At 40.7% G+C, this 27975-nt stretch overlaps 2 protein-coding genes across 2 annotated transcripts; one reads left to right on the top strand and one right to left on the bottom strand.

The window, feature by feature from the left end:
- The first annotated feature begins 34 nt into the window (after positions 1-34).
- Positions 35-11637, top strand: polg (polymerase (DNA directed), gamma). The gene is made up of 23 exons (XM_038300018.1): positions 35-116; positions 964-1558; positions 1795-1990; positions 2069-2236; positions 2357-2503; positions 2588-2667; positions 3280-3462; positions 3883-4022; positions 4098-4221; positions 4297-4518; positions 6364-6475; positions 6639-6719; positions 6802-6918; positions 7002-7162; positions 7251-7304; positions 7373-7490; positions 8008-8143; positions 8240-8486; positions 8559-8681; positions 8774-8942; positions 9358-9566; positions 10689-10849; positions 11416-11637. Exons 2-23 carry the CDS (start codon positions 990-992, stop codon positions 11478-11480), a joined length of 3582 nt encoding a protein of 1193 aa, XP_038155946.1. The 5' UTR covers positions 35-116; positions 964-989; the 3' UTR covers positions 11481-11637.
- Positions 11177-27664, bottom strand: fanci (FA complementation group I). Its single transcript, XM_038300016.1, has 37 exons — positions 27365-27664; positions 27182-27254; positions 26938-27068; positions 26242-26395; positions 26099-26156; positions 25965-26006; positions 24873-24996; positions 24367-24452; positions 24154-24286; positions 23995-24072; positions 23768-23904; positions 23452-23632; positions 23015-23102; positions 22793-22923; positions 22626-22696; positions 22428-22542; positions 22225-22347; positions 21971-22039; positions 20833-20934; positions 20563-20748; positions 20358-20479; positions 19923-20084; positions 18574-18753; positions 18327-18493; positions 18176-18246; positions 17962-18078; positions 17832-17883; positions 17614-17741; positions 14352-14417; positions 14183-14279; positions 13901-14085; positions 13766-13822; positions 13631-13690; positions 13488-13556; positions 13231-13326; positions 13024-13125; positions 11177-11617 (listed from the first exon to the last, which is right to left on the bottom strand). The coding sequence occupies exons 1-37, from the start codon at positions 27455-27457 to the stop codon at positions 11555-11557; spliced, it is 3969 nt and encodes a 1322-aa protein (XP_038155944.1). The 5' UTR covers positions 27458-27664; the 3' UTR covers positions 11177-11554.
- Between the last annotated feature and the right edge of the window lie 311 nt (positions 27665-27975).

The following is a 27975-nucleotide window of genomic DNA, read 5'->3' as shown; positions in this document are numbered from 1 at the left end:
GCCGCAAGGGGTCGCTGAAGTTGAGCCTTGTTGTTTTGACGTTACAACTCCAGTTTGTTAAAAGAAGAACGCATGATGCCTCACTGTTCGATTGGAAACAATCCCTATTGACCAAAGTAGGCTAAAGAATGCGTTTTTACCTTTGCCACGTGCTTACTTATAACCTCTAGGTATTGTTATTGTGACGTTGTTGCTTATAGATGAGTACTCGGAAGCAGTGTTGGTTAACACGTGGTGCTGCAGAGTTCAGCACATTCGCAATTTTTAAAGAACTGATTATAGAAGGGGTGTCAACAAAAAAAGAGGGCGAATAAAACAGCCCTACTGAACTGCTGATGCTGTTTATAGTGCCAAAATTGTATTTGTTTTAATAGTTCAATTCAAAACGCTATTCTCATTACACACAGGGGTTTGCTTTTCTGTATAATTGCGTTTAGCATATAATGGCTAAAGGTTGCATTAACTCTAGGTTATATAAAATAAAGACTTCTAGAAATATTGGCTTCCACAAATATGGAAACCCAACAGACAGTCACTAACAACCTTCAAAAGGTGGGGAATCTGCAAAGAGTCCTGGCTAAATAAACTACTATATCCAATTATATTAATGGAAAGTTGAGTGGAAGGAAAAATGTGGTAGAAAAAGTTAATAAACTACATGCATAGCTCCTCAGTTGAAGGGGTTGTGAAGCACAGTCAGTCCAGTGGTCACCACACATGCAGAAAATTGGCCTTAGTTATCGCCTTCCTGCAGTGAAGCTTCTCCTAAACCAAAAAAAATTAGTATCTTAAATGGGTTAACAAAATAAAAAGATTGAACTCTTTTTCTGTGATGTAACATTTTGTTTTAAATAGATAGTGGTGGTGTCACTGATTCAAATATACTTGAGGAACACTACGGTAATTGATATTTATATTTTAAAGAAACCTATGTCAGGATAGTTTCTTTTCTTTTCTCCACAGCTCAGTTGAGATGTCCGCATGAGGTGATGTTGCATCTGTTACGCTCTTCTCTCCAGAGGACGTTTTTCTTCCTGCGATGGAGGTGTTCAAAGTCTTACTCCACCAGAACTTGCTCGCTGCAGGGCGAGGACTCAACAGAGACCCGTATGAACCCCCTTAACATCCAGATGCTTTCCAAAAACCTCCACGAGCAAATCTTCCATGGCGTTGAGCCAGATTACAGGGAGGAAGCGGTGGAGCGTAGCATAAAGCACCTGCAGACTCACGATCTCTGGGGTAAGGAAACGTCACTGCTGCCTGAGGTGGAGCTCAAACTTCCCCGGATGTACGGCAAAAACATAGACGAGCACTTTCGCATCTTGGCTGAGAAGCAGAGCCTTCCCTACCTTGAGTCCGCCACAAAGCTGCTGCAGGCCGACCTCCCACCCATGCCTCAGGAATGGAGCTGGGAGGTGGGCTGGACCTGCTACGGACGTGAGGGGGAAAGTCAGAAAGTGGATTTCCCAGATGAGTCTGCACTCGTGTTTGATGTGGAGGTTTGCACGACTGAGGGACAGTGCCCCACACTGGCAGTAGCACTTTCTCCCACCAACTGGTGAGAAATGATCCAAATGTACACATAGAAGTGCATGATGCGTAGAACAGGAAAACCATTTATAAAGTTCTTCCTTTTCACATTTTGGTCGGATTTTATGTCACATTAATCCCAATGAAACCTACTGAAGTTTTAGGTTGTAGCTTGATAAAATGCGAAAATCTACTGTGAGTACTCATGCAAGGCATTTATATGTTTGGTAACTAACATCCTCCTTGGATGCTTGGTTTGGTCAGGTACTCCTGGTGCAGCAAGCGTCTAATTGAGGAGCGATACTCCTGGTCAAACCAGCTCACTCTTGCAGACCTCATTCCTCTAGAGACCCCCTTTAACTCTTCCCGTCCTCCGAGGGGTGAGTGGAAGGAGAGGCTCATAGTGGGTCACAACGTTAGTTTTGACAGATCTTTCATCAAGGAGCAGTACCTGCTAAAGGTTAGTTTGGATATTTGGTGTTGTTTTTTTTTTTTTGTAACACTATATTGATCAAGCCACCATCTCTGTTCCATTCAGGGTCCAAAGGCACGCTTCATGGACACCATGAGCCTTCATATGGCCATCTCTGGGTTAACTGGCTTTCAGCGTACGCTGTGGATGGCAAATAAGTTGGGTAAAAAGAGGGGTCTGCAGGAGGTTAAGGAGCATATTAAGAAAGCTGGACAGAAGAGGGAAGGCCCAGCGGTTCGTATTCCTGATTTATTTAATTTGCTTATTAAAATTTTTAAATTTTAATTTTTTTTTTTTGTAAAATGACCTCCTTTTTTCATCATTGCAACTTAAAGAGACATGTTTTGTGCTCAGATTGGCTCCTGGGACTGGGTGAACATCAGCAGCATTAACAACCTGGCGGACGTTCATGCTCTTTATGTGGGAGGACCACCGCTGCAGAAAGAGGCCAGAGACATCTTTGTGAAAGGAAGCATGGTTGATGTCAGGAACAACTTCCAGGTAAATAAATACATAAGGACTTTGTTTTGCTCATCTTGAAGTGACCTTAGGGGAGAACCCGTTTGCTTCTGCTGCCACCTACAGGAGCTAATGCAGTACTGCGCATTGGACGTTGAGGCGACGCATCAGGTTTTCTCAGAGCAGCTGCCGCTCTTCATGGAGAGGTCTGTAAATGTTAACCTGCAACTTTTAACTACCTAAACCATGCACAATTATCAACCCATTTACCTCATTTTGTCAGGTTAAATCCTTAAATTCACTGTTACAGGCCATCATGGGGCAACGCACAGTTAAAATGCAGAATAGAATAGAAAATCGATGAATGTTTTTTTTTGGCCTACTTGAGTCAGAACCTCGCAGAACAGTTTTTATTTAAAACTGGAAGTCTCTCTGGTTATGTCTTTAACAGCTTTAAACATCCAAAAAATATATGTTATTTTATGCTAAATCATTGAGACGCACGTGTCAAGTCTCTCTTTAAATTCTTATTTCACTTTAGGGGAACATTTTTTTTTCTGTGCTTACTCTATTCCCCACATAATGTGTGATCAATCTGCCCAGCCTGCTAATGTAAAGCTTCCTCACAGCATGATGCTTCTACTGTCATGTTTCATTGAGGTTTGCTCTGTGATCTGCACTGTTAGGTTTCTGCCACATTATGGTCATACAGATCAGTTTGGTTCTTAGGGAAACAGCACATCTCTGAACTGAAAAATGAAAATGTGTTTAAACTAGCTGCTTTTAAAAACTTTCTCTACTCTCCTCTGTGTGGTAAGGTGTCCGCATCCGGTGACGTTTGCTGGGATGCTGGAGATGGGTGTCAGCTACCTTCCCGTCAATCAGAACTGGGAACGGTACCTGGAGGATTCTCAGGATGTTTACGAAGAGCTCCAGAGGGAGATGAAGAAGTCTCTGATGACTCTTGCCGACGATGCCTGTCAGCTGGTGCAGGATGACAGGTCAGGAAGTAAATGATTAAAGCTCCGTGTTGCTGACTGTTATAGCATCTAATTCCAGGTTGTGTCATAAAGTGATGTATGTAGACAGGCTAAATGGTTGAATGCCATCTTGTCTATAGATCTCTAGAACCTTGAGTAAAAAATATTTGATAAAAACGCTATTCTTTTTTTATTTGCAAATTGTTTTCATGCTATTTTCACACTTTTAAGTAACTTTTATTTACTTATTTAGTTGTAATTTTTAGATGCATTTTTTTCCATTCTTTCTCTTTCTATGAAATGAACATATTTCCTTTTTTTTTTTAAAGGGTAATTTAGCCTTTATGGCATGTTTTATCTAACAGGGTTGAAGACAACAAGGTTTTTTAGGTTGTAAAGTTGGCTGAGCCCTGATCTGGAGCTCATGGTTTTCATTCTAAGGTACAAAGACGACCCCTGGCTTTGGGATCTTGAGTGGGACGTTCAGGAGTTTAAACAGAAGAAAATGGCTGCTAAGAGAAAAAACTCCAAAAAAACAGATGAGGCAAAGACTTCCACCCCTCTTCCAGATTGGGAAGATGGTATAACCTTTCTTCAACTTTTACTCCATTTCTGCAAGTTACAATTCCAATAAAGCAGCCTGTTGTGGTTTTCAGACCCAGGCCCACCATCTGAGGAGGAGATGGCAGGTCCGTGCCCCAGCAGGCTGGCTGTTGAGAAATTAAAGGAAACAGTGACTCGTCTTCCTAAAAGAAGGCAACATCTTCCTGGACATCCAGGGTAAGCTTATTCTAAAACCACCACAGTTATCTATTGATGATCATCTTAAACTTTCTTTGGGCTGATGTTCTTCAGGTGGTACCGTAAGCTGTGTGAGAAGATGTCGGAGGACTGCTGGTCACCTGGAGCCAACCTCATCAGCCTGCAGATGAGACTGACGCCGAAGCTGATGGGTCTGACGTGGGACGGTTTCCCCCTGCATTACACAGAGAAACATGGCTGGGGGTATCTGGTACCGGGACGGAGGGACAATTTGAATTCTCAGGAGGACACACTGGAGTCGTTGTGCCCACATAGGTACATGATTTAGTGCTGTTCAGCTAAAACACAAAGCTTGCATTGCAAGAAAATAATTGGACGTGTATTAGAATATCTATAAAAAAAGAAAACGGCCAAACTCAAGCAGCAGTGTGATGTTGAAAGTAATAAATATTGCAAATCTCTTCTTGGGACGATGGAATGGCAAATAATTGATTCTTGGTACCACTCACCCTCACATGGCTCTGGGTCCACTTGCACGGTCCTACCAGAAAACATTCAGCCAAAGCATACAGAAATAAACGTTTCTTTTAAAAATAAAGGAATCAGCCTTTGTTTCTGAGCTGTTTTCTTATCCTGCTGAAACAATCAGTTCATCACCAAACTGCTCCTGTATCGTTGCTCCTGGACCATGTTTTGAGTGCCACTCTAGCAGACCATCAGTCCATCGTCGACGTTTTAGCCGCTCTCCTTGATCACAGGTCAGCATCAGGGTGTTCCCCTTTTTCTGCCTGCAGAAACTCGCACAGCTGCCAGCTGCCGTTCCTGAACAAGCTCTGCACTGGCTCCATGGCCCTTTGCTACACTTTGTTTGAGACCAATTGAACCGTTGATGAAGGGTTGATTCAGATACCATACCATACCAACTTTATTTATGAAGCACTTTATACACCGAACAGGACCAAAGTGCTGTACACAATCATAAAATACAATAAAATTATAAAATAGAGAAAAAACAAGTGTAAAATACATATTAGTATACAAAAAGAATAAAACAAAGTAAAACCTCTCAAATTGTGCCAAAAACCAAGGAAAAAAGATGAGTCTTAAGAAGGGACTTAAAAACAGCAAGAGAAGAGGCCTGTCTTATGCTCAGAGGCAGATCATTCCACAGCTTAGGAGCTGCCACAGAAAAAGCACGGTCTCCTCTGAGCTTGCATTTTGTTTTTGGGACCCTCAGAAGCAACTGATCAGCTGACCTGAGGGAACGGGAGGGTGTATAAGAATGTAACAGCTCAGACAGATAAGAAGGAGCAAGACCATTAAGAGTTTTAAAAACAAATAAAAGAATTTTAAAATTAATCCTAAAATGTACTGGCAGCCAGTGTAAGGAAGCTAAAACAGGGGAAATGTGGTCGAATTTTCGTGTACCTGTTAAAAGACGTGCAGCAGCATTTTGAACCCTCTGAAGATGAGAAATATACAAGTCACTGACCCCTGTATAAAGTGAGTTACAGTAATCCAGCCGTGTGGTCACAAATGCATGGATCACTGTTTCGAAATGCTGTCTGGAAAGAATGGGTTTTACTTTTGCTAGCTGCCTTAAGTGGAAAAAGCTGGACTTTATAACGGCTCTGATGTGCGCTTCCATTTTAAGACCAGCATCCATCTTAACCCCTAAATTTGTAATAACCGGCTTAACGTACTGAGCCAAGGAGCCAAGACACGGAATCAGCAGTGGATCTGCCAAAGATGTTGGCAGATGTTGTTAGTTGATCAAAGATTTTAATACCACTCCTCTGTAGAGCAGCAATGACTTCTTCATTGAAGTCAGTTGCGCTGTCCTTGATCACACAGCACAACTAAAACAAAAGGCAAATTAGTTTTTTATTAATTTTACATTAATTTAATTGAATGAGATTTCTCTTCATAGCAGCCTTGAATCTTTCCACCATTAAAAACTCATTGCTTATTCTTCTTTATAGTCTATGAATATGTATGCAGAGTAGCAATGACTGTAGTTTTCATTTTTAAGGAATTTTCTTTTTCCTAAATGTGATTCTTCCTGGTTGGATGTTTCACTTTGAATTTTTGGTAAAAGTCAAATAATCTGCAACAGAATTCATCCTCTAATATTGTGTTGTTGTGTTTGTATTTCCACAGAGCAATTGAAAGGGTATACAAAGAATATTGTGAGCAAAACAGCAAGGAGCAACCTGAGTGTCTGAACCCTTCAGATGAGCTTGTGTGGACCGACAGCGCTGTTTGGACAAAGGTGCTGAGCTTAACAAATACAGAAAAACAGCATAGAAATATTGTATTCATAACGGAGCTTTGGTGTAATTGCTTGAGTCTTATTAGTAATCGATCCTTGCTACTTGCTCAGACTTAGATTTTTTATTTTTTTGTATGTTTATTTGTTTCTTTTGCACTTAAAGGTGGAGGAGTTAAGTTCTTTAGAACGTCTCTCTGAAGAAAATGGAGCTGGAGCGGTGAAAAAGGAGAAAAAGTTGAAGAAGGTCAGTGTAGATCAAGAAAGTTTCTCTCATTGTGAGGATTTTATGGCATTCATTGTTTTGCACATCTTTTATTCTTCACCAGGTGTCCCAAGATCCCCGTTTCGTCAGCGAGGAGAGTCACTGCCACTATCACCATGGAAACGGCCCCTACGAAGATGTAGATATTCCAGGATGTTGGTTTTTTAAGTTACCTCACAAGGTGAGCAACGGTTTTCTCTTTTCTGTATCGTCGATGGTTCTGTTGGGTCGGTTTTCCTCACTCTGACTTTTTGTGAGTCACAGGACGGTAACCACAACAACGTAGGCAGTCCTTTCTCGAAGGACTTCCTGGCTAAAATGGAGGATGGCACACTAAGCGCTGGAAGAAGCGGAACCAATGCAACACGAGCGCTGGAGATCAACAAGACGATGTCCTTCTGGAGGAATGCTCACAAGCGGATAAGGTACCTGGTTCTGCTGGCTGTTCTGATCACAGCTGATTACTTTTTAAAAGGGACGAATGTGGATTTTTTTTTTTTTTTTTAATCTCAGTTCTCAGATGGTGCTGTGGCTAAGAAAGGGAGAGCTTCCTCGCAACGTCAGCAGGTTTGTACGGCATGTTGTAATAGAAAAAAAGGTTTCTTTGTTTGTCTAACTTTACGATTCCTCTACAGGCATGAGGACTACGATGAAGAGGGCCAGTATGGTGCCATACTGCCTCAGGTCATCACAGCTGGGACGGTAACCCGGCGGGCCGTGGAGCCAACCTGGCTGACCGCAAGTAATGCCCGGGTAAGAAGCTGGGTTTAAGTACACATTCAAAGGCATAGTTGTTCTGTTCATTTTCTTAGATTATTATTAAACATCTGAATTTCTCTATTTCTTAGAGACTTGAATTGGTTTAATAAACTTCTTTTGTTAATCTTTTGTGAATTTTCTCTAATACACAAGTTGAAAGTTATACATATGTAGTCTTGAACAGACATAAGAACATTGGATGTGTTTTGGCCCTTGGTCTTGATTTTGCCCAGGAGAAATGATACCAGAACCTTCTTGATTTCTGTGCAACATGCAAAGAAAAGAATACAGACCCTCCAAACAGATCTGGGAGAAATCTGCAACATAGTAAAGTCAAAGTTGAGCACCCAATCGTCGTACTTTCACACCCTAGATGTTATCAGTTTAAATATTCAACACAGGAAAATACATTTTGAAATTACTCTTTAAAAGTCCTGAGTTGGACTCATATTAATGAGTGTGAAATCATTGTTTTACCAGACAGCTTGGAATAAATAATTTTTTTCCTCAGAGGGACCGGGTAGGCAGCGAACTAAAAGCCATGGTTCAGGTACCACCTGGATATCACCTGGTTGGGGCAGATGTAGACTCTCAGGAGTTATGGATTGCTGCTGTACTTGGAGAAGCTCAGTTTGCCGGGATGCATGGTAAAAATAATCCCCATTAAATTGGGCTCCATTACAGAAAAATGCTTTTTTTTCTTTCTTTTATTCATCTAATATTGCCAAACATCTGCGGTTTAGGTTGCACAGCGTTTGGGTGGATGACCCTTCAGGGAAAGAAGAGTCAAGGCACGGACCTGCACAGCAGGACGGCAGACGCTGTGGGTATCAGCAGAGAACACGCTAAGGTGTTCAACTACGGGCGAATATACGGGGCGGGGCAGCCGTTTGCAGAGAGGCTGCTGATGCAGTTCAACCACCGCCTCAATCAGACAGAGGCCGCCAGCAAGGCCAGGCAGATGTATGCTTTAACCAAGGGGGTACGCAGGTGAGATCAGCAACTAAATAATTATTTGTGGTTGTTTGGAGGCTGTCTCAGTTTATGTATTTTTCTTGTCAGATACCATCTATCAGAGGAGGGCGAGTGGCTCGTCAATGAACTGGGCATAGATGTGCAAAGGGAGGAGAATGGAAGCATCTCGCTGGAGGAGCTGCGGAGGATCAGTAGACTTGCATCGCAAAGGTAACTGAGCAAATCAAACACTATAAATCTCAGAGGCTGTATTTGTTCCATCTTTGATTACAGTCTACTTTTTATTTTTCATTCCATGTCAGTTCGCGGCGGAAGAGGTGGGATGTTGTTGGCAAACGTGTCTGGGCAGGAGGCACGGAGTCAGACATGTTCAACAAGCTGGAGAGTATCGCTCATTCAGCCCAGCCGGCCACTCCTGTTCTAGGCTGCAGGATCAGCAGAGCTCTGGAGCCCAAGGCAGTAAAGGATGAGGTGAGACGTGCAGATCTAGTTCATTTTGAACTTGGCTGGGGCATCAGAGGCATTATATTACACACGCTTTTGGTAATCGCCACTTTAGCAATAATTCTGATATTATCTATCTTTATGTGCTTTTATTTTTCCATTTTGAAGAATATGTAGGAGAAAAGACTCCATGTCGCATCACATTCCAACTCCTGGGAAGCAGGATGTTGCAGATAACTTACAGAAAACTGACTCTGTTTGTGTCCCCCACAACTTCCACACTGAAAAGTGTTTGCAGTGCAGATACAGCCTATGTACGATACAATGTCCGCTCATTAAACAGATTTTTGTCAGCTGCTAATTTCTCAGTGGATTCCTAATTTTTAACTAATGGGACACTTGCCTTGCTATCTTGTTGACCCATGTTATGTCATTTTTCTAGTTTATCACTAGCAGAGTGAACTGGGCGGTGCAGAGCTCGGCGGTGGACTACCTGCACCTAATGCTGGTGGCTATGAAGTGGCTCTTTGAAGAGTACAACATCGACGGCCGTTTCTGCATCAGCATCCACGACGAAGTGCGGTACCTTGTTCGCAGCGAAGACCGTTACAGAGCAGCGCTGGCACTCCAAATCACAAACCTCCTTACAAGGTATTTGTGCAGAACAGTTCAGGGGTCTCATTTATAAAAGCGTGCTCATGCAAAAAAAAAAAAAAATGTGGTACGGCAAAAAAAAAGGTCAAGTTATAAAACTATGTGCATGCACCAAATGAAGAAATTTTTTCTTTATAGATCACAGCTGTGCCTCAAAGTTTGCGTCCAAAGCTGCACTTCATGTTTGGCCCTTACACGGCCTCATTCAACCATAAATGTTCCAAAAACTGCATGAATTTCATTGTGTATTTAAATTAACCAGCTGATCTATGTTATTTAATGATTACCAATGGTGAGAGCAGAAAAAAGTGCAGCTCCGCTAAGATGTTGGTGAGAAGTGGAAAGTCAGATAAATATATTTGGTTGCCACTGTAAATAAATGGCCTGATGTGGAGGGATCAGATTAATAAAGTCACCAGGCAGATTTGCACTGGTTGGTCTCTCCAGGACTGGACCCAGTTCAGCTCATAGATATGACAGCAATGCTCTATGGAGTCTGATCAGCTGATCCAGACTCATTATTGTGGTTCAGGAAACATTAATCCCTGAAAATCTGTTCACTCCTAATCTTTCCATTTCCAAAGTCTCCAGTATCGTTTAATCATCCATTACGCAAGGGTGGTTTAAATGTTTACAGCAATTTGTGTGAAATCCTCACACCTCGACATTTATTCTTTGACCTGTGGTACGACTCGCCCTGATGATCATTGGAGAGAGGAAGCGATGATGAGGAAACGTTTGTGGATTTGGAGGTCGAATTTAAGCTGGCTTTTGTTTGCAATTGGTCACATTAGCAGTGCCAGCATGCACTCAGCAAACACCCTGTATTCGCTGATTAGTTAGACGATCTACGATTTAAGTTTGATACGTAGTGAACTTAAACATCTAAGTGAAAAATTATGACGCAAGCTGGCTTCAGTTCTCAGTCAACATTTGTCTCCCAAATTTCCCACTTTTTTTTACCACCATAAATCACCTCTGCGTGCGTGGAAGTCGGTGTTTGCATGTGTCAGGTCCTGTTTGGTCTGACACAAACTTTATAAATAAGACCCCCCTATTTACCGATATCTCCATTGTAGGACTGTGAAAATAAACATTTGCTGATGCTTTTCATGGCAGGTGCATGTTTGCCCATGCTTTGGGCATGCAGGACCTTCCCCAGTCTGTAGCGTTCTTCAGTGCAGTGGACATCGATCGGTGTCTGAGGAAGGAGGTTACAATGGATTGTGTGACTCCTTCTAACCCAACCGGTTTGGAAAGGAGATACGGTATTCCACCTGGTGAGTTCTGAACAGCTTTGTGAGCTATTTTGGTTTAAATACCAGGATTTGTTAGTTGAGCGCTTTAATACAGAGAGAAGACAGGAGGAAGTCTTAAGATTTTTTAGAGAACAATTTATTTAGCCAAGAATATAAAAATATTCACAGCACTAGTTGATGTTATTCAGCTGTCGGATTTCTCCATTAGTCTTATTGTTTTAAATAGCTTAAAAATAAGATTTTTCTTCTTTGTAACTTAACTAGCAAGAAAGTTAATAATCAAACATGCAATAATAAAAGAAAACATTGTGTTTGCACCCATTAGTGTGTATAAATCATCTTGCTATACAGCACATTTACTGTTTTTTTTTTTTTTTTTTTACTCAAATAAAAGGAGAATGTTTATAAGGGGATCGAAAAGAACAAGCTAAACTATTTACACATTTTTCAACAATGGAGAATAAGGAAAAACTAATTCCAATTTTAATACCGTTTAAACTGATTTGTTAATATTTTAAGAATGGTCTTATAACAAAGTGACATAACTGTAATTGCTTATTAAATAAAGTGTGCAAAATTTCCCACAGGCGAGGCCCTGGACATCTACCAGATCATCAGCATCACCAAAGGCTCTCTGAGCAAAGGGAGGTAGCAGCTTCTGGGGCTGCTCCTCTTACACATCAACAGGTTGGGTTTAATGATGCAGAGAGGAGAAATCCTTCCAGATCACTGTTTTCTCTTCTTCTGTTTGGGCTCCTGTGCCTCCTCTGTTTCCTGTGACTCCTGAGTCTGAAATAAGAGAGAAGAGACATTAAAGGCACACTATGCAACATTTTTCAGTTAATTAATGTGTTCCATAACGTTTTGGATGATTAAATGAGTCATTTCAGGTTGAACAAAGGTATTCTCGGCTGCCCTGGTGGTCTGTGGTGGAAATACCGCACTTGCAATTGCAGGAGCACCGACCCGCACCCACAGGCTCAGAAGTCTCGCGAGAGTCGGTCTTGCTTTACGGCGAGAACTGCTACACGCCCCCAGTTAAAAGCATGCTCGTTGCTAGCACAGTGGCTTTGTGCAGTTATGCGTTCACACCGGACGCAGCAAAAGCAGCAAAATCGCGTCTGCTGCTTCATTTTTGCTGCTTGTACCAGTTAGTTCTGACGTGCGGCTGGAGCAGCTTTGCTGCTCTGGCTGCGCGGTGCAAAAGTGTTTGACGCACGTTGGGCGGAGCTTCACTATCCTTTCTCTGCCTTGCAGCTATAATTGCTGTGATCAGTGGGAATAAAGTAGTTTTAATATGTTTTTAAGTGAGAAAATACACCTGAAAACGTAATCAGTGCAGTCAGTTCATTCAGATTATCATCCTGCCTTCCAATATTTTTTCTGTCGGAGCCGCTCAGACCCCCACATACCAGCGGTGCGCCGACATTAGGAATCCCTTCATCAGCAGCCTCTGGCCGGGTCGCCTCCTCGCGGTTCACAGCGGCAGCTGGTAGGTGTTTTTCATCTAAATAATCCAAACTGCAGGCAGCAGGATAATAAAAGCCAACATATTCTGCCGGCAGATTTCTGCATTTTAAGTTAATTTAGGCGTCAATAAACTGTTTAAGAGGAGTGATCATAGCGCTCTGATCATCAGCGCTGTGTCTTTCTCCCTGCCAGCTCCCAGATCAGCTTCTCTGATTGGTTGACGCAGCGCGTCGAGCAGCAAAAATTCAATTTTTCCATCTCGAGCAGCAGCGCGTTCGCGGTCAGATGCTTAAACACGCCCGACACGCTGCTTCAGCTGCTCAGACGCGCTGCGCCTACTGCTCAAAACGCGCCGCGGGACCTTTTGCTGCGCCTTGACGCACGTCAACCATTGACTTTGCATGTAAACTCGCTGCTTCTGTCGCGCCAGCTGTGTCCGGTGTGAACGCAGCATTAGTCATTCGTTGCGTTCGCCTGTCTGCTAAGCTCAAAACAACCGCGCCTGGCTTGACGGAGAAACCAGGAGAACAGCTGTGCATATTTACGACAGTGCACTTTTACTTTCGCCCTCTGGGGGGAGCCTCGCTAGAAAATCAACACCGGTTGCATAGTGTACCTTTAATGGAGCAGAATCTGGAAAACAAAAAATCATACTTTTCTATTTTTGTAACATTAGGAGTAAACTTGTTAGAGACTGGAGGTAAGGAAGAAAGCTTTCTGCTGACCTCCTCTGGTTCCTCCTGCTCCTGCAGAGCTGCATCCAAGGTAGCAGCGTTGATGCGGAAATCTCTTGAAGTGCTCAGCTTCATGTACTGCATCAGATTGACCTGGAAGAATGGACCCCAATCGTTAAACACTGAACAAGCTCTGTCTGAACAACACTTATTTTTGTTAAATATGTAATTTGTTTCTATAAAATTGTTTACAAAAACCTTTGATTTCTTGGAGAGTGTGATGAGGTATTTCTCATACTGCTCAATGCTGAAGATAAGGTTGGGGATGGCCTTTGTTTCACGCAGCAGCTTTGCCTGCCAAGAAAACGACAGGGTTCAATGTGGAACATTTGGGGCTTTTAGTGACCCTCTAACAGTTCAGTTAAATTATATTTAGAAATGTAACTTCATGAATTAACCAAACATCATAAAAGTGGCATTTAGAGTTATAACAGGAATGTGGTTTAAGTCCTCACCGAAGCAGCGGTGTTCACCTCGTTCCTCTTCTTTTTTTTCTTGTCATCCCCGAAGCTGGACTCTCCACTCTAATCAAAGAAAAACAAATAAACATCATGCTCCCCAGCTAGTTTTTATGACATCGATCTGATGGGGATGGTACCTGGGCATATGTTATAAAGGAGTAGCATTGAGGCGTCAGGTGGGAACCGGAGAGTTTAACCTGCATAGAAAAAGCATCAAATTAGTGTGATACAAGGAAAGAATAGAGGAATTTCAAATGATAGTTCAAACCTACCAATTTTTCAAATCTATTTGGCAAATATCCGTGCTGGCTGACACATATCTGGATATACTACAATGTGGATTTTAAGAGAAGATGTGAGTAAAGTTTGAGCACAAAGGATTGCTGTAAGGGTCAGATGATACGCACATATTTAACCAGGGTGGTGAGGATGGTGTAAGTACGGCTCAGCTCTCTCAGCAGTGTTATGGTGCAGTTTCCAGGTAGCAGAGCCGTCTGGACCAGCTCATTTAATGCGGTCAGGAGGGTCCCCAGCTGCAGAGTCACTGCCTTCTCAACTGGATCCTGCTGAGCTGCAGCCTGGGAGGCCTCGGCTACAAGCGGAGAAGATCCACGACTGTTCAAACTATGCAGCTTTGATACATCATACAACTAAGCATCTTTGAGAAAATAAATAACTACAGATCCTACCAGAGGCAGGTTTATCAGAGGCTGTTTGAGTTTTCTTTCTGGCGATAAGCCAGTCTACTTCATCAAGAACCCGGTCAACTTGAGACAGGACCAGCAGCTGGGGCGAGAGTTAAAGGTTAAAACAGAGACAACAAATCCAAACGTTTTCAGTAGCAAAAACCACACTTACTGCTGCAGTCATTGCTGTTTTCATGTTGATGATGCTAAAATGAGACTGTTTTTCCACCTCCACATCCTGATTAGAGAGATAAATAGTCATATATAACAGATACTCAGGATGGTTGGATCAGCTTGGAACATACAGCCCTTAACTCTGTGGCACATTTCCCTATTGAAAACATGCAGCATATTCAAAGAAAATTATCATTTGAATTTACTCAGAACATTTTGCTAAAAATAAAATAAACGTCAAACCCTTTGCCTGAGTTACCGGATCATCCGCTGTAGCTGTTAAGTTATGCACCTACTCGCCTGCTGCATGTCATTAGGTTGTAGCACAGAGAGAAAATAAATATCTTTGACTATTTGTCTTGTCATGCTCTCTGTAAGTCACCTAGATCTCTGGAGGAGCGCTTCTTTTGAGCTCACCTCATGAGGCTAGAGTGGGATTCAGGTCTGGGTCTACAAAAAGACTGGCTCTGTCTTTTGTGTCAATTAGGACATTGATCTTGGGAAAATATCCTACAGCAAGACCCAATGACTCATTCTCAGTTTATGGGTGGAGAGACCAGCAGTTCTGGTTTCTTTTCTTTTTTTTTTCCGTGTGTGAATATCCCAATATTTGAATTTGGATTCCAGACAGGAGGATAGCTTTCGGTTCAAGCAGTTTCTTTACATTCAAGATCTCTAAAAATTTCAGTTGACCATTAGTAGCTGAGAAAAATAAGTTCCTTCAACAGCAGGAAAAATTATGTTCCATATTTCTTGGAAAACAAGAAAACTGTTTTCTCTTGAATGTGAAGAAGCTGCTTGAACAGAAATTTCGCATTCTGTGTGGGAAGGAAACATTTCTCTCATTGGAAAAAAAAATAAGGTTCCTGTTAAAATCCCATAAGACTGAAGTAAACCTCTAACTAAGGTATTTAAAAAGGCTTTCCTGGGAGAGAGCTAATGGTTTTTAGTAGTGCCTGCTTCTTCAGCAGTGAGCTGTGGAGATTCTCTAAACCTCCATTAACATCTTATGGATGGAGGCAAGTTAAACTTGGTTCCTTGGCTCAGCAGCTAAAGGGAAATGTTTCTTTTTGTCCCATCATATTTATTCCCCACACAAGAAGTTGTGGATTAAATTACAAATTTATACACTCTGATTTTATATATATATATATATATATATATATATATAGGGCTGCAACTAACAACTATTTTGCAAATCGACAAATCTGTTCATAATTTTTCTGATTAATCGATTAATAATCGGATAGCAAAAGGTTACTTAAAGAAGCCTTTTAACAAAGTTAAACCAGGTGAAACTAAAACTTTTCCACTTGAGGAGTTCTGGATAGAGCAGATTGACAGATGAAAAAGTATTTTTTTTTTATCCTAAAATGTCTCTAAAATCCATTAATGATTAATTTAATGACTAAATTAGTTGACAATTATTACAATAATCGATTAATCACAATTAATCTGATTGTTTCAGCCCTAATATAAATATATATATATATATATATATATATATATATATATATATATATATATATATATATATATATATATATATATATATATATATACACACACACACTCACCGGCCACTTTATTAGGTACACCTGTCCAACTGCTCGTTAACACTTAATTTCTAAGCAGCCAATCACATGGTGGCAACTCAGTGCATTTAGGCATGTAGACATGGTCAAGACAGTCTCCTGCAGTTCAAACCGAGCATCAGTATGGGGAAGAAAGGTGATTTGAGTGACTTTGAACGTGGCATGATTGTTGGTGCCAGAAGGGCTGGTCTGAGTATTTCAGAAACTGCTGATCTACTGGGATTTTCACGCACAACCATCTCTAGGGTTTAAAGAGAATGGTCCGAAAAAGAAAAAACATCCAGTGAGCGGCAGTTCTGTGGGCGGATATGCCTTGTTGATGCCAGAGGTCAGAGGAGAATGGCCAGACTGGTTCGAGCTGATAGAAGGGCAACAGTGACTCAAATAACCACCCGTTACAACCAAGGTGGGCAGAAGAGCATCTCTGAACGCACAGTACGTCGAACTTTGAGGCAGATGGGCTACAGCAGCAGAAGACCACACCGGGTGCCACTCCTTTCAGCTAAGAACAGGAAACTGAGGCTACAATTTGCACAAGCTCATCGAAATTGGACAATCGAAGATTGGAAAAACGTTGCCTGGTCTGATGAGTCTCGATTTCTGCTGTGACATTCGGATGGTAGGGTCAGAATTTGGCGTATACAACATGAAAGCATGGATCCATCCTGCCTTGTATCAACGGTTCAGGCTGGTGGTGGTGGTGTCATGGTGTGGGGAATATTTTCTTGGCACTCTTTGGGCTCCTTGGTACCAATTGAGCATCGTTGCAATGCCACAGCCTACCTGAGTATTGTTGCTGACCATGTCCATCCCTTTATGACCACAATGTACCCAACTTCTGATGGCTACTTTCAGCAGGATAATGCGCCATGTCATAAAGCTGGAATCATCTCAGACTGGTTTCTTGAACATGACAATGAGTTCACTGTACTCAAATGGCCTCCACAGTCACCAGATCTCAATCCAATAGAGCATCTTTGGGATGTGGTGGAACGGGAGATTCGCATCATGGATGTGCAGCCGACAAATCTGCGGCAACTGTGTGATGCCATTACGTCAATATGGACCAAACTCCCTGAGGAATGCTTCCAGCACCTTGTTGAATCTATGCCACAAAGAATTGAGGCAGTTCTGAAGGCAAAAGGGGGTCCAACCCGTTACTAGCATGGGGTACCTAATAAAGTGGCCGGTGAGTATATATATATATATATATATATATAAATAAATAAAGGTTTTTGTGACTTTGACCAGAAGGCATATGGGAAAAATATTAAAGAATCTGTTTTTCCACGATGTCTAAATTTGAACAAAACAAAGTGACTGATTCTGCAAAAATAATGTTAAATGATTGGTTAATTTTAAAAACCAGATATATAGTGTTTCTATAACTGATTATTTTGAATTAATTAACAAGAAACATGTAAAAGTTGTAGGGCTGCATCCCATCTCTCATAAAAAAGAAAAAGATTTAAACAAAAAAAAAGATGTTTTAAAGTGTTTGCATCCCATAAGGAGACTACACAGATAGGAAAGTAAACCATTTTAACGCCGTATAATAAAAGGCTATAAGCATCACCCAGTTCTGCACTGAAAACGAATTCATTTTTGACTTATAAAGCCAAAGCAAATGTACCTTAAATCTTCTAACAGTGAAATTTTAACCACCTGATCAATATCTCCCAACTGGCTGTGAATGTCTTGACAAAGCTCCAGCAAAAGGCCCGTTTGACTCTTGTAGAGGACCTGCAGGCTGAAGAGAAGGGACAGGAGCCCCTTACAGAATGCAGAGTCCTCTAGAACAGCAAAGACAAAAACACAAGGAGTTCAATTCCAGGTTTGTTTCTGTGCCCTTAGTAAGCTGACAGATAGAAAACTGCACCAACCAAAACTAGTTTCCTTGCACATCTTTACTGTCCAGGTGATCATCTGAGTAAACTGTAAATTGAAAGAAAACCAGTCAGATAAAACAGTTGCGTCTCTGACTGACGGTTTCCATGCATCAGGGGGACGTGCCTGTTTAGAGGAGGGCTTCAGCTGACGGGAAAGCACGGTCAAAATGCTGACCAGCAGCTGAGCTTCTCGGCTGTTAAATTCCTCCTCTCCTCCACTCAACTGAGTGAACAGCGCCCTCTGTTAACGAGCAAAAAAAAAAACACATTCAGAGAAAATGTTGGGAAAACTACATGGCATCTGAGGTGGATCTTTAGTAAAGGAGGACGATTCAGACCTGGAACTGTCTGATGTAAAAGTAGTTCATCTCTGCAGCATCGTCCTGCTCAGCTTCATCTTCTGCCATGTCTGCATGAGATTCAAATATAAATGTCTGGCCCCCTATTTTTTAGCAAGAACTTTCAGTATCTTCACAATGTATATCTAACCCATGGTAGAAAGCAGCTGGGCCATCCTCTCTGGGTAACGCTGCTGGCAGGTGGTGAAGATCCGCAGCAGACCCTCCAGACAAAGCTGGGACAAGCTGCAGCGCTTCTCCTTCCTCCCTGCCTCCTCCACCGCACCGGGGATATTAGTGTAACGCCACATCAGCACACTGCCAAACACCCACACACTCATTAACTCCAAACTAACCTACAAAGTCTAAAGCACTAATAAGATGCGGTGATGTCGGACCTAGTCATGTCGCAGAGGAAGCGGAAGGTCTTGTCTGAATGCTGCCCATCTGGACCGTCCGTGTGACCGCTTTCCTCCAGCTGTTGGATCTTCTGAACCGCGACACACAGAGCGTAACGCACAAACTCCCCGCTTGATCGGAGCACAGACAGAGCCTCCTCTCTGCTTTGACTGTTATCTCTGGAGAAGAAAAACATTTCAAAGGTTCAAGATTTCAGGGAAAGTTCGTTAAAAAAAAAAATATTTACGATAAAGTCGCTTTTATGGCAAAGATCATGTCATTTGGTATAAAATACATCCACTGCTGTAGTGACTACAGTCTCCCACAATATTATTTAAACTCGGTTAAAATGTCTGAAAAAAAGCCTTTAATAAAAATCTCCTGCTTTACCTTCCATACATTACTATCCCTCATACAATAGCAGAAGGGAAGGTTTGATCCTCATCCAGACACGTTTGCCTCGGGTCAAGTCAAGTAAACCTCATTTGCTTCTGTAGTTGATCATTATTTCCATTTTATACAGTAGCCAAAACAAATGAAAAACTTTCCATTTTGAATCATAGAGGAAATATTTATTTTAAGATCATCAAAACTTGCACCATAAAGCAGCATTGCGCTTTAGGTGCGGCTGATCCTGAACAGCAGAAGGGATAATCGGCTCATATCAGAATAAATCCGAACAGAATCATTTTGATGTCTGTTATAAACGGAGTAATAATTTTTATTTTAGGCTTAATGTTGCATTAACTAGTTCATTTATGCTTTATTGTATTTGATTGGCTAAGGTTCGCTCTTTTTTTATGACAAAACATTTTCTAGAGGCAAACATATAGCCATTGGTAAAGAATTAGTGTGTATATTTAGAACATTTTTGCACATATATTTAAGGAATGTAAGGGTTGCTAATAAGCTGTTAATGTTTTATTTTATGCATAAAATACATAATGTACTAATGGAGCCTATATCATGCAAATTAATTATGTTATGATGCAATTCATTCATCACATCCATGCACAAAGTGGTATTTCACTTGTTTGGTTCATATCTGAGTAATCCTTGTCAGTTCTGCTATCTGACAGCAGTTCCTCCCTGTCCTTGGAAACTTACATAAATTAATACCCATGTAGTGTATTATATCATGTCATTACCTATAGGTGATTATATGCTTAAAAAGCCAGATGTAGGACCTTTAAAACTTTGTTTGTTTCTACATATTTTAGTCTGAGACAATGATTCTGCAATAAAGATTAAAAGGCTTTGTAAGGGACCTTTAAAAAGAGAAGTTTCTGATCACCACTTTTTGAAACACAGTGACCCCACAGAAGGTGTTCCAGTTAAGAGATCTGACCTGAAGAGGACGGTGATGAGAGTTGAGACGAAGCCCATGGAGAGTAAACTGCGTGGAGTCTTGTGTGACGGTGCTCGACCCTTTCCAGATTTCTCCTTCAAGATCTCGGACAGCTTGTGGTGCTTGTTGAAGAGCTCAAGAAGCTCCTCGAAGCGGCTCTTACTGCCAGACAGAGACAACAGCTCATTAGCACTTCTTTTTAATTCAACTACAAAACTGTAAAACAGAAGTTTCACTGATTTCAAGAAACCAAGATCTTGTTCATTCAACTATAGTTATTATTTTGAAAGTAAATCCTTACTAATAACAAAACAAGAACTGTTCTCAACCTACAATAATAGAATTGTATTTAAGACACAGAATAGAAAAGTTATCTAAGAACAATTGGATGATTTAATTTTTCTAACAAAAACCCTGAAAAGAGTGGATTTTTACTTGTAGTTTGCTTTGATGAAGTTATACTCCATCAGGACTTCATATAGTCCCATCACCAACACGGCGTAGATGTTATTCTTCACTCCAACGCTGGATCCCAAAGAAAACTCTGCAGATTTGTCCTGATTGAAAAGACCAAAAAGTTTTAAACAATGCTTCAAATTCTCAAGTAAAAAAAAAAAGAACCCAGTCCTCCATGTTCTACCAGTTCAAAGTCCTCCAGTTCACATTTGATCATGCGTCTAGTCATGCTCTCCAGCATCGCCTGTAATTCGGCTCTGTATCCCTCCTCCTCTTCCTCTTCGTCGCTATCATCGGCGTTAAGGTTTGCAGCTCGCTGTGCATTCTGCAGCCACATCAGGCAGTGAACAGTGCAGCTCACTAAATGTGCCTAATATAAACAATAAAAAAACATCTTAAAGCACTTATCAACAAAAGCAAGACATGACAACAAAAACCTCAAAGCCTAGAGTACCAGTGGCTCCTGCAGGAAGATCTGGTCGCCGTGAGCGGTGATGCATGGCTCCAGTTTGATGGGGGGGAGCAGATCCTGTTCCGGTTCATAGTACCGCCTCACCTGAGGAAGTAATGTTTATTGTTAACTTACTGGAAAACATTAATGAATTCTTCTTATTTTATGTTAATAAAGTAAAGCAACACAGAGGCCCATTTCCCTTAGCTCCTTTAGGAATGGGAAAGACGAGAACATGTTGCTTAAAATTGCAAATCAGGAGAATGAGAAGGAAACAGCTACTAGGCTAAACTTGCCAAAGCCATTTTTAGCCTTCTTATGCAGTTACATAAATGTTAATGAATGTGGAGATGAGACCCCTAATATAAAATACTTCAAAACAGGATTAATGTGCCTCTTTCACATCTCCACAAATTTAATTTAGAGATCTAACGGGGGTTGAAGTCCACCCGCCACTTTTAGAGCTGACTCACAAAGCAGGTTGGTCACAGCCCCCAACAGCTGACGTAATGCTTCATCTGGTATCATTGTTTTTAAAACACATTATAATGATAATAAACAAGGGGAGATCTCTGACACAGATGCGATGGTACGTTCCTGCCGACCCAAACTGCAAAAGAAATATCTAAACTAGGAGTCTGCAACTTTCAAATCCAGAGCAATTTTGTATCTACCGGTAAATAAAAGTCATTTAGAACTGCAAAATATCACATGACCTTTGAATAAAACACAACCTATTATTCTTGTTAAATACATGCCATTACAAATCTGCATTTTAAACAACCAACATTATATTGGATGTTAAGCTTTTAAAATAAAGAAAATCATGAAACAATTAAGATAAAGCATTGATTTTCTTCTGCTGGGTATTATTTGACATAAAAAAAAAACAAAAAACATAGACATAATTTCCAAGCTAATGTCAAGAAAAATAGCTCTAAAACACATTTTTTGTTTGGTTTTTTTTGTCATTCTGTTGTGAAAATTCAATTCAAATATTCTTCATAAAAAACTACTGAAGCTTTGCAGACTGCTATTTGTTATTATACCATGTTTCTTTATATCATTTTTACCCACTATTAATACAGACCCCTGATCTGTATTGACTCCTTTGCTCTGTGGAAGAGGCTCCAGTACGTACCTGTGAAAGAAGAGTCTGCATGATGGAGCTCGCAAGTTGAGAGTTGCGACGTAGGACATCGTAGAAACCCTGAAAAAAAAAAACAATAAAAACTGTTTTCTTAATCATTCAACAAGCTTTAAAGAAGTTTAAAGCTCTGTGCAGCTTTCCCAGCCTCAGCTAGTGAAAGAAGGGATGATGGATTATTACTAAGAAAAAATAATCTTTTTAGAAGCAAAATGAAAAAAAAGAACTTAGTTTTAAATATTTCCTACCTCATAGAGCATAAGCCTCACATCAGCCTGCTGACCAAGGCAGCGACGCAGGCTGCTGAGAATCTCCAAGCAGAAGGCTTCATTGGCAGCAGAGTTGTAGCGAGAGTGAACATCCACTTGGACCTAATCAGTAGTGAAAAGAAACTATTAACAGATCACAAAGAAGTGATCTGTGTCTGTAATTAGAGATGTTGGGACAGTACCTGGCTGGAGGAGATAGCTTGGCTACACTGACTTGAAGACAAGCTACCCAAAACCTTAAAGTTTTTCAGCAACAGCAAAAATCCAGTCACTGCTGACTTCCTGCCATCCAGCTGACTGATGGAGAGCAATATAAAAGGTTAAGAAGGAAACTCATTCACGTGTTGGAGTGGTCTGATTAGGAGCAAAGCAGCTCATACCTGGAAAACATGGCCTTACGAAGCACCAAGATCAGAGAATCTTTCAGAGACATGCTGACTTTAAGCAGCGGCTGAAGATGGAAAACAGAAATAAAAGTTTCACTTCAGAAACCTCTGAATGTAAAAAAAAAAAAAAAAAAAAAAGATGAATCGGTCTGTTTAGATACCTGGACAGCTTTCAACAGGCCTTGAACGGTGGCCAGAGGCAAGTAGGTCAAGTGGTCAAACGTCTCTGTAACCTTGGAGGACGACTCTAGGAGAATCATTGGAGCGGAGGTCACAAGGTCAGAGAAAAGGTCTGAGGAGACAAAACATTCCCATCAGCATCAGTTCCTGCAACATAACTGATAGGAGCCACTTTATCTGTAAACTACTGAAACCTTTATTACCCAAGTAATGAGTGACAGGCGAGGCGGTCTTTGTGACCAGACGGTTCAGGACCTGCTCCAGTATCTCGCCTCTAATTGGCTCGTGTATCTGTACACGGTGAGAAGGTAAAGAAACATTTTAGCCAGACAGGCAGGCAAAAGTATTAACACTAGGTGAGCTTTAACAAAAAAAAATTCTGTGTTTCATTTGGATTTTATGAAAGAACAACAGAGAAGCACTAGTTAGGTTATAAGGTAGATTATAAGACCATCTTTGCTGTAGATGGAAGGAAATACTGAGCAATTCTGAAGGAAACACCTTTTAGAGGGTGTAAAAGATGAAGCCCATAAAATCCCAAGAAATTATATTGTGTTTGCAGCTGTGAACAAATGCAAAATGATTTTATGATTCTTCCGCATGACACGGCTGACTGCATAGGGGGAAAACTTTATCGTACTTTGAAGCCCTGTAGGAGCATCTGTCCGCCCAACTTGCACGCCTGCTGTTGGGGGGTCCGGGCAGCGCTGACGGGTCCCTCTGTGGACTTGCCAAATGGTCCAGGTTTGGGTCCAAAGGTGTCCATAAGAACGAACCCGAGCTGCACCAATCCTTGAGTGACATGATCCCATCCAAACACACTGAAGGCAAAGGTGGACACAAGGGAAAACAAAATCGTTTATTTTAACATTAAAGATTGCTTGATTTGTTTTGTTTGTTTTTTTATTATTAAAAAGCAGATCTGATTAAAGGGGAACTATGAGACATTTCATTACCTGTTCTTCACTGCATCTAGTATCATCTTCGCTACACTGCAGTGACCTGGCAGGACGTCTTGTAGAAACTTTGACCCTTGCTGCAGCTGCTCATCCTTAAAGCTCCTGATTACAGCCCCTTTCAAAAGGTCAAAAACCTTCGAGCAATAGGGGAAATGAAAAAACAATTACGCAACAGATTTTAATTTCAAAGAGGCAAACACAAGGAACAAGGAAGCTTGTCTTGCCTGCTCCTCGTATCGCTGGATACGTGCAAAAGAGAGCAACAGGGCGACGCTGAAAGGACACAGGTTCCCATAGGACGTCTGTAGAAAAACAAAATAACTTTATAATGTTATGTTTAAAATAATCACCAAAAAAGAGAGAGAAGCTCTGCTGCATAGAACCTTAAAGCTTTTCAGGAACTCCCTCCCGAGTTCATGGTCCATTCTTATGGCAAAAACTATATGGAGAATTACGGTTCCCTCTACATGCCTCAGCTGGTCCTGTGGGATAGTCTGAACTTCTAGATGCAGGTTTCTAAGAACAAGGATTTCAAATTGTATAATTAATAAGGGAGTTTGCAGTAGAGCAAAGAAGGAATTCAGGAAGTTTCTTACTCTCCATTTTTCTGCTCCTCTTCCTGGCGAATATCCTGGTCCCTAAAGTATCTGACGATTCCATCCAGAATCTGTTTCTTACAACCCTTGAAAAAACAAAACATGGGAAATTACAGAAAGTATTACAATGACTTAGCAGTAGGAGGAACATGTACAGTAGCAGCCATTCAAAATTCCCCTACTTGATGGCCTTCACTTGTTCCCTATAATTCCTTTTTAAACATCAATCTTTGTGCTAAAATATGCTTTCTGTCATGATTTGTGGACATTAAGATCAAGAAAGAAGCTTAATCTCCTGGTCAGACTCTGTAATTCAGTAAAAGGGTGGAGTCAGAGTGAATAAATATGCAGGGCCAGTGGCTGGAAGTTGGAGGGGATTTCGCTGGGAGTTGCAGGGAAGTGGACTGCCATGCGACTGGGAAGGGCCATTATGAATGGCTGCTACTGTACATGTATGTGTAAAACATTACCCGCCCCCACCAAAAGACAAGAAGAAACACACACACTTTAGCAGATAAAAGCAGCAGCTGGTAAACCAGTGGCGGGATCTCCTGCAAATCCAGTTTGGAGAACATTCTCAGGACTTTCTCAACCAGAAACTGCAGCTCCTCTGATGACATGGGCACATCCCTTAAAAAGAAAAAGAAAATGCTTTTTCTATACCAGATTTCTTATACATCATTATATTTACAGCAGACATTCCCACAGATTTAAATTTCTACAGTTACACTAATACTGAGACAGAGAGTATGGAAATAAACAGAACAGTAAAATCAACACCTAAATGTTGTCCTCTATGCTGTTTATGCATTTGGAAGATGTTTTTTTGTTTTGTTTTTTTTATCAAAGTGACTTAAAAATATAGGTATAGCAATTCAAGGTGTTCTATAGTGCTAATAATAAATCCCACTGCCAGGGAACTAAAGGCGGGTTTCAGGTTTCGAAAAGTTTCAAATAGGGACATCATTTTCAAATGTAACTCTTTCTTTTCAGTTTAAAGTATTTTAGATAGATGATCTGATGTTTCTCCAGCTGTGTGGAACATAGATTAGCAGCCCAGCCCCTCCCCTACACGTTGCTGTGCACTGACAGTCAGAAGATTTAAAGTAGGCTTCTCCCCTTTTCCTAATTATTTAAAATATGAATTTGGCTTATTGTCATTACTCTTATGAATTATCCTTTAATGATCATCATCCATATGATTTCAATAATCCCTTTTTGTGTCAAACTGGTTGAAGAAGCAGCAGACATTAAAGTTTCTGTCCGCCATGTTGATATAAGCTACAAACCAAATAGATCCAAAGTCACCTACTTGGTTTGGGAACATATTTGGTTAATAGTATTGCATAGTTAAATACTTTTCTCCCCAAAACAATTTGAAATAATGTTCTGTAAAATGTATATTATGCCATTTCCTCTTTTTATGTTCATACTGATCAAAAACTGGAAATAATAGGGTCAAATGTCCCCTGAGGGATGGAAAACATTTCATTGTAATATCAAAGAAATAAAAGTTTGTAAGTGTAACAAAATATCATAAACATTGGATTCATGAGGCTGTCAACATAGACTAATAGAAAATGAACAGTCGTTTTTACCTAAACATAGTTGTCAAGTGGATAACACACTGTGGATCCCATCTGGATGAAAAATAAGAAGATAGACAACCTATGAACCACATCGTAGTCATTAGTTAAGCCCAGTTACTAAAACAGAGCCAACATGTGTTTACCTGCTGGAGCAGAGGCTGTTAATGAGCTGCTTTTTGTATTCTTCACCGCTCAGCTCCCCTGTTGATTACAAGAAGTCATGTTCTCTCTCATTCATACCTCATATCTGATTGCCATCAAGGGAATCAATCAGTTAGCTTTTAACCTTTGCCGTATGACAAGGCTTCACATGCAGCAAGGGCAGTGAGGATGGTAGGAAACAGCTCCAGGGATTTCCCGCTGCCCATTTTCCCCACTTTAATGGCGTCGACGAAGATATTGGCCAGTTTTGCAAGAGATGATCCAGGCAATGTATGAGTCTGTACAAAAACACGTTACAACCAGACTGTCATGTATTTTATGTAAGAAATTGACTAAACTCAATATATAACAATAAGAAATCTTCTACGGCTGCAACTAAAGATTATTGTACCAATCGATTTATCTGTTGATAATTTTTTCAATGAATCGATTAATAATTGGATAGTTAAAGGTTCCTTAAAGAAGACTTTTTACGAAAAAAAAAAAAAAACAGGTGAAACTAAAACTTTTCCCCTTGTGGAGTTCTGGATAGAGCTGACAGAAAAAAAACTTTTTTTTTTTTTTACATTAAATGCAAAATGTATATATATATTATAACAATTTTGGTATGATTACTACTCTTTGTGGGTTGTTCTGTCAGCTAAAATGCATTTTTTCAAGCCTCTATACTCCATTTGACGATTAATTGATTACTAAATTAGTTGACAATTATTTCAATAATCGATTAATCGCGATTAATTCAAGTTACAGCCGTAAAATCTTCACTATGCTGCTTATATTGTGTCTTTGCATTACCAATGAACCAATATGCCCTGCTCACCTCCAGCATCAGCAGACCGATGATATCAGCTGCCACCTCCGTCTGAAGATCCCCAGACTCACAGAGAGGAATGAGATGCTCATACACCAGGAGCCTGCGATTTGCTCCTTCACTGGAAACAGGTGGAGATCCTACAAACAAGGAAGCAAACTTTATTTTTACAGCACTTACAAACATAAATGGCCATTAAATATATTATAGCAAGATCTAAAAACAAGCATTGAAAAACAGATGGGTCAATTACCTTTAAATATCCCTTTAATCATAGAACAGACCTTCTTGCCCTTCAGTGCACTGTTGGTTGTCGCAGTTATAAGCTAAAATAGCCCATCATGGGGAGATAATATTATAACATGTAAACAACCAGACAACACAATCAGCACAGTTAGTCACAAATTAGTTCAATTCATTTTGTTAATCGACCTACTTGGTCATTAGTCAGTGAGGAGAGGTACTTCTGGAGTTCCGCTGTACTTTCTTCCTCAGCCAAGGAGACGATTTTATCCATTTCACCTTTCATAATCTTCCCGAAGACAAACACACGTCACAGGGTTAGTAAAAAGAAAACTAAAAATATGTGCTTCGAAAAAGCCTGTCTACAACGTTTGTTAAAAGTTGAAATTCAACTGAGTTTCTAGAGATAAATTACTCCGTTACTTTGAAAACAAGCTGATTTAGGTAACGCTCAATAAATTTCCCGCCACTGAAAACTTCTGTTTTGGTTTGACGTCACCGTTCTTCTTCTATGGTAAGGGGAACATTTTGGCGCATTACCGTCCCCACCTGGAACGGAGATGCCGGTCTTCCAGTTGCAACTTGCTGTCGTGTGAATTTAGGAAAAAAAAAAAAACGCAAAATAACCGCTTGTGTGAAACTAGAATTATGCTAAATTGAGAAATAGACACAGAATATATATAGACACAGCCTGTTTTTTTTTTTGTATGAATAAATTAGTTTTGCACCACATTACGTGACCGTCAGTTAATATAACGCTAGAGGGTGCTGTTGACCATAGAAAGACCATCCATAAAGGTTGAA

The sequence above is a fragment of the Cyprinodon tularosa genome, unplaced genomic scaffold, assembly GCF_016077235.1.
Source record: "Cyprinodon tularosa strain WSP-4 unplaced genomic scaffold, ASM1607723v1 ctg44, whole genome shotgun sequence".
Taxonomy (NCBI): domain Eukaryota; kingdom Metazoa; phylum Chordata; class Actinopteri; order Cyprinodontiformes; family Cyprinodontidae; genus Cyprinodon; species Cyprinodon tularosa.
This window is presented reverse-complemented; position numbering and strand designations above follow the sequence as displayed.